General features: G+C 40.8%; 1 protein-coding gene across 1 annotated transcript; it reads left to right on the top strand.

Moving 5' to 3' along the window:
- Positions 1–108: 108 nt before the first annotated feature.
- On the top strand, positions 109–6168 carry LOC139605540 (uncharacterized). The gene is made up of 2 exons (XM_071457096.1): positions 109–494; positions 849–6168. Exon 2 carries the CDS (start codon positions 968–970, stop codon positions 3455–3457), a length of 2490 nt encoding a protein of 829 aa, XP_071313197.1. The 5' UTR covers positions 109–494; positions 849–967; the 3' UTR covers positions 3458–6168.
- Positions 6169–7143: the final 975 nt, after the last annotated feature.

The following is a 7143-nucleotide window of genomic DNA, read 5'->3' on the forward strand; positions in this document are numbered from 1 at the left end:
GAATCTGTCGTAAACAATCCAATATAATACAAGAGTTTTGCGTTGTGTTTGTTCGAGAATAGGCGCTTACGCTCCGCGTTGTTCGTCAAAATCAAAATAAAAACTTGAACTTCCGGTCACAACTTTCCAAATGTATACTTCACTCCCTTAACAACGTGCATCACAACATTGGTTTGTAACATACAACAGCATCAGAAGAAACTTTAATAATTACAAACATAATTGAGCTCATATTATCGGCAAATTTAGAGAGAAAAACCTATTGGAGTAGTGTTATTTTTGTCTCATACTCTTATTTTGAAGGCAGCAGCAGCTTTCTTCCGGAACTGTTTTCGCTAGCTACAAACGGCTAATTCCAGGCTAACGTGAAATCGGCTCGGTTGGCCGTGTTGACAAGCGTCAGAATCACGTACAAAGAAGGGATTTCAAACCATTTTCTTACTTGAAAGACATATAACGGATCAAAAAACACTATTAAACGACACTCCGAACAGGTACGTGGGTGGAATTTGACTCTGTTGCAAACATAAACAGTTGAAATGCGGGGCGTCGTCTTTGCAAACCCCCCCCCCCCAGTTGTGGTCAGGTAGGGCCTTTTGCTTGTGTTCAAAGGAGGACAGCAGCAGGAAAACACAGATAGGACCACACACAGTCTAGTGAACCGCTTTGTTTATCTCGGTACGCTTGCAGTCCGTTAGATGGAGAAGAAACTGCTGCAGACGCAGAAAATGCTGCATGAACCGTGTGTGAGGGGGGAGGGGCTTTATGGGCCTTGTCTTCATGTCAGCACTGTGCCCTGTAAGGTTCATTCACAGGCTTTGACTCTTTTTCTCATTTGCTTTTCGCAGGGGCCAGATGACTGCTTTGTCAGTTCAGGTGAAGATGGATGTTTGTTTAACCGTGTAACTGCAGCCTCTGAATTTGTGGGACCCTGCTGCCAAATGACCAGTAGACCTCACAGCTCAACATGAAACCTGTTGGTTATCAAAGCATGCCATCATCTCTGAATGGTGGACATCAGAACTTTCCTTTGGACCGTGTATTAAGCACTTCAAATGTGATGTATTGTGAGAAATGTGGATTTGCTTCTACAGATGCTGCAGTGTTTAAGAAGCATATGATCGAGCATATGGGAACAAGGTTTTATTGTTTTTATTGCAACAATGTCTCATTCAGTGAGGCAGAGTTAAATGCACACCTGAAGCAACACACTGCAAAATACCCATTCAAATGTCCTCACTGTGGACAGGGCTATATGAGGAGGCTGTGCCTTGTGAAGCACATCGAGCGTCTTCATAATAAAAACATCAGTCAAGGAACTGCTAAACCTGGCATGACTAAAGTTTCTCATGTGCCTGTCTCCAGTGCCTTACCGAGCGTGCCCACTGCTGATCCATCATCGGTTCGACCAGCTGTGAGGGTGACAATACCCACTCCAAGTGCACCTGTAGTCAGACTGGGTAAAGATGAACAGAGGGGGAAAACACTGGACTCAAATGTATCAAATGGCACTAATGGAAATACAGAGCTTCTGTCCCCTTTGAATGGACTCATTCAGCACAACAGGGCTCTGACAGTTTCTCTTCCAGAGGAAGTAACGATCCCTGCTGGCTGCTTGGTGGAACTTGTCGAGGTGAAAACTGTTAATGGGACAAAGGAGCTAAAACTAAGGTTCGTCACTCAACAAGAAAACGAGTCTGTGATAAAAGACACAAGGACCACAGTCTCTCAAAACACTGCACTGGGAAAGCCATTATCATCTGCATTAAACCATCCAAACACAGTGAAGTCTTTGAGTATGGGGACGTGCACAGTAAACAGGAAACAGTGTGAAACAAAGACAGCGAATGTGGAGCGCCCTGCTGTTGCTGTCCCAGTCAGTATTTCCAAAAACCTCTCGAATCAAGTAAGCAAAGAAAAGAGTGGATTCAAAAGACCATCACAAGAAATAATCAACTTGGAGTGCAACACAGTCATTCCAAACAAGCTTCCCAAAAGCATCCTCAATCCAGTAAGAGACGGAAAAAGTGGGATCAGAGTTGCACCAAGAGAAGCTGTAAATCTTAATGCAGCTCCTCCCACTGTTATCACCACCAGGGTTGCCAACAGGTTGTCAAGCACCCTGCATCCAGACAACATGGGAACAGGTGTTTCTCAGAGAGCAGTGGAGGAGAGGAAGAATTTAATTCCAGAGCATTCCCAGAGTATCCTAGCCCGGAGAGCAAGTGACACGAAAAACATTCCTCGAGACGTGTTGATGGCTGTGAAGCTGGAACCCGGGGAGATCCACCTCAGGACCAACACTGCTGCAAAAATAGTGAAAGAGGCAGTGGGCTCGAACCAGCAAAGTCTGAAATCAGCTTCTCTCTCCTTGAGTGTTCCCTTAGCTTCAGCTGCTCGAGCGAGACCGTCAGCGATTTTAGCATGTAAGGATAATGTCGCAAATCAGTCTTTTCCACCACACAGAACTCTAAATGAGCCCTCACCCGTCAAAGCCCCTGTGCTTTCTAATCATAATCACACAAATTCAAAGATCTCAGCTTGGACCCAAAACGTTAGAACCAGTGAGAGAGTAGGAGAAGTGGACGTGCCAGAACCTGAGGGGTTTCCTGTAATTTCCTCTGTGTTTTCATTAAGTCAACAACCAGAGGAGACCCAAGGCTCCATTCAGCCACTTGTAATGGCTCTCCGTGGCATAGTGATGGATAAAGGTAACGAATCTGGCAGTACACCTCAAGATCACATCAAGATTACAAACAACACAGAGGAGGTGAGGGAGACACCAACATGTGCTCCGGTGGCCACAAAAGAGGGGTCCTTCATCTGCGACCCTTTATTGACAGAGCAGACCACTGACTCTGTAAAAGAAGAGGAGCATGACAAGGGGATTCAGCAACTTCCTGCACTGACTGACAAACATATCCATGTCAAGATGGAAAAAAATAGCACTAAGCCAAAAGATAATAATGAATGCAGTCACGCCCCTGCTTCTAAATCTTTAAATGATCAGGAATCTGTTTCTAAAGTTGCTGCGCACGTAGATGCATCCGTAGGTCCTCCACAGCAAATGGCAAAAAGTGAGCATGAAATCTCCTCAAAGTTCCTCACTGTCTCTCTGAAAAGGGTACAAGTAGGTGTGTGGAAAAAAAGCAAGAAAGGGCTGAAATGCAAATGCAAGACACACATACCTATGGGCAGTGTAACTGATTGTGCAGTCATTTACCCGATGCCGCTGAAGTTGGACCAGCTGGTGAAACGACCAGGCCCCAACCAGCCTGTAGTGGTACTCAATCACCCAAAGCCCCGAGCCCCCGTACAGGGAGCGAGAGCAGACACTGTTGCTGACACAGGAGCCTCTGACGTGGTTCCAAAGTGCCAAATCTTAAAAATGAGACTGAGCAAAGTGATGGGACAGAAATATGAAGTGATGGGATGCACTGTTAGAGTCTTTCCATGAGTTTCTTGGACATTGATCAATGGAAGAAAGTGTACATTTACATGGAAATGACTAGTATTACAATAGGAAGATGCTGATTTAAAAAAAAAAAACTGACATAATATTGAGGCGGTTATTTTCTTTTGTGAGCATAAGATTTATCACTGAACATTATGTTATATGTTTGTCTATACAGGCATGGATTATGGATAATTGAAGTGCAGTGCCATTTTGACTGCGTTTGGGCATTGAATATGGACCATCTACTGTAGTGGATTGCAGTCAGTAATACACAGATGTTAAAACTGTTAAAGACATTTGAGAAACCAGTAGATCTGACAGAGTTAAAGCATTAATGCATGCTGTTTATTTAAAATTATATATTTTTTATTTATTTGTTGTTTGCATCAGTAATGTCATGGTTTATCTGGCCCCTTTTTAAGATGCAACCTCAAGTAGCTCCAATATGTGCAGCACATCCGAGTGGAGTGACCAGTGCAATTTTTAATTTAAACAAAGCCATCGATTTAGCAAATTTTGATGATGCAAAAATCAGTGGGTGGCATTAAGTAATGTTAAAAAATATTTGTGGTGATATTTATGTAATGCAACACACAAAAATATACAGTTGAGTTAATACTTATTCAAGTATTAATCACTGCTCTGGTCAAGAGCTTTCATATTAACAGAATAGTCCAAGGCAAGAAAAACAAAAAGCCCCTTTACAGTCATCGTATATCAGCATAAGATGACAAACAGGCATAGAGAACTTACAAGCCTGTAAAATGTTTTGCCTCTCAGTCAGTGCCCCAGTTTCTTCGTATGTTGTGTTGATAGCTAGTTGTGTAGGCACTTATGCACCAATGCGAGAGTTGCATCTTAACAGTAAACATTTCGACGCTGATAACCTTGTCACTGGTCAACAACTTGGACATGTTCAATTTCAAAGGTTTCTCCAAATTTGGCCTGAGAAATGTGGCTTTCTTGGAGTTCACAGTCAGTGTTTTACATACACCACTTGGTATCCTTGTATAGATGATGACGAGTTGGTCACTTGTTTGGCGATGCGTTCAGGCACTCTTTGCAACCTCTTATATTTGGGAAGTATTACACGACCATCTCGTATTTTTCAGATGGTCATCAGTCACTGCTAAGTCCATCAAATTAACTGGACCATTTAAAAAGGCACTCCAAGTTGTAAATACTTCACACTTGTATGTGGAGTTTGGACGTTCGCCCTGTGCCTGCATGGGTTTCCTCCAGGTACTCTTGGCTTCCTTCCATAGTCTAAAGACACGCAGGTCAGGTTAATTGTTTGTCCCTATAAGTCAGCCCTGTGTTAGACTGGTCACTGGTCCAGAGTGTACCACCTTTTGCTCAGTGTCAGCAGGGATTAGCCCCCCCTCCAAAAAAAAGGATAAATAGCACAGCTAATCAATGGATGTACGAATGGAGGTGTAAATAATGGAAGCTAGATATAAACACCAGCATTTGTTATGACATCGAATATGAGAAATGGAAGTTTGCCAATTGTCCACCCTATGTCGTAAGAAGTGAAATATCAAAGTTGCACTGTAAACTTGGGTATTATGGAATGGGCCTCACTTTTCCATAAGTATTTTGTTAGTCATTGTTAAACTTGAATGTTTTTGACATTACCATGAGACCCGGAGTGCCTGAATGCACCATTAGTCCCTAATACAGATGAATGAGAAAGGTGAGCTTATTAATGGCTAGTTATCTGTTTAAAACTCTGCCAGAGGGCGTAAAGGACAAAAGTAGTCTTAAAGAAACATTGTGAATTTTTATATTGTTCAATTTCATGTTAACTTGATAAATACTGTATACTTTTTATTACTTTTACCACATTAAATGTGTGTTTTCATGGATCTGAATGAGTAATCACAGATGTTTGTGATTATTTGAGCTACAGTCCTAGCAACAAGTGTTAATTCCATGAAATCCTCTTAGATCTTTGTGTCATCATTGTCTGTCTTTGTGTCGTACAGTTCGCATTGTTGCCATCATTCAGAAAAAAACGAGGACCCATAAACAAAACCCAAAAAAGGTTTTTAGAGATAGATAAGTGACTGTGTTCAAAAAACCTGTTAAAAACTGTTGTATATTTTTCAAAAACCATCAAAAGGACATAAACGACCTTCTGTCTTGATACTTTGCAGATCTGTTTCTCTTCTTAATGGCAGCATTATGACACCTGTGTGTTCTTGTTTATAATGTAATAATGATGTATGAGGTGCTAGACCTATGATTAAATTAATAGGTCTTGGTTGCCTACAGTTTTTATTGTGTATATACTTTTTGGTCACCTTCAGATTTTATTGTGTATATAACTATGAATACAAAACGTGATGACTGGTGTTCCTTATCAGTAAGAAATGGTTAACATTTCACTGCCTCTTCTGCAACAACAATTATGTTGTGCTTTTCTTTTCTTACATTGCAGTGTTTGAAGCTGCTGCGCAGTCCTTGTTATATATGATCATTTTAAAGGTGTTTGGTTCTTTCTTTCTTTTTTTTTTATTTACTTACTTTACTTTGCCTTTGATTCACTCCTCATTTGTGTGAGAATTATTCATGTTGCAGTTTAAATGTTTTTTGGTTTTGCTACAGTCGCAGTGTTTATCATAATTGTGTTCCCATGCTTTTATAAAAACTATTGTGTAACACCTCCTTTTTCATTTAAAACAAAGTAAATATGATCACGATTTGTATGGCTTTATCTATTTTGTTCAACATAACTACATCACATAAAGTGTTCATGGTCATAATTTGTTTCTTATGGTAGGTCAACAGGTTTCTTATCACACCGAAAGAAGCTCAAGGTGTACTGGAAAAAAATGAGACACCGGAGCAAGTCTGCACCTGGGTACAATGGGCCTTTTTCACAACACTGAATTATAATTAAAGGAAAGGCACAGGTTGATAATAATATTAACTATGGATCTGTTGTACAAGTGTCCCACTAAACTGTGAGAGTGGGCCAGCATGTACAAATCCAGGCCCCTGAAACCAAAACAACTGACAGGAATGCAGCCATCGTTAATTAATCATATTATTTACACCCGTGTTTTCCTTTCTGTGACATGTTCAAATGTCTTCAGGGGAAAAAGGGCCTATTAACTTTGTAAGAAGATTGGAAAGACAATCACCCCCGTTAATCAACATATTGTTAGAATTAACAGAAAAAAAATAAATTTTTACATAGATTTTGTCTTGGTCAGGGAAAAATCTGGCAGGTGATTGTCAGAACTTAATCACAAGCAGCGGTGGAAATCATCGTAATACCACACTGTAGCAGTACTCTGTTACAAGCTTCAAATACACTGTACTTAAAGTACCAAAACAAAAAAGTACTCACCATGCATAATGGTCCTTTAAAAAAATGTTTTTGAATGTAAATTATTGCTACATTAATCAGTCAAAATTAAGAACCCACGGACCCCCTGCAACGTACCACGGGGGTCTCAGGGACACAGACTCTGTCCCACTGTGAAACCATCAAGTGCATAAGGCTTAACTCTCATAACTCTCATAACTCTCTAGCAGACATTTTGAGCCCTTTATGCACATTATCCATAAGTCTGCAATTCTGCTGTCTGAGGGATTTACCCAAAGTTAACAGTATGACATTAAGCATGGGGATTGCAGGCTCTGCTCATAGAAAGTTTACTCAGCATAAATATAGG

This window comes from Trachinotus anak, unplaced genomic scaffold (genome assembly GCF_046630095.1).
Source record: "Trachinotus anak isolate AG129_WGS33_773 ecotype Australia unplaced genomic scaffold, CSIRO_AGI_Tana_v1 ptg000021l, whole genome shotgun sequence".
NCBI lineage: Eukaryota > Metazoa > Chordata > Actinopteri > Carangiformes > Carangidae > Trachinotus > Trachinotus anak.

Excerpts from the sequence above, each read along its gene's own strand:
- LOC139605540 (XM_071457096.1), top strand. The coding sequence starts at position 968 with ATGAAACCTGTTGGTTATCAAAGCATGCCATCATCTCTGAATGGTGGA.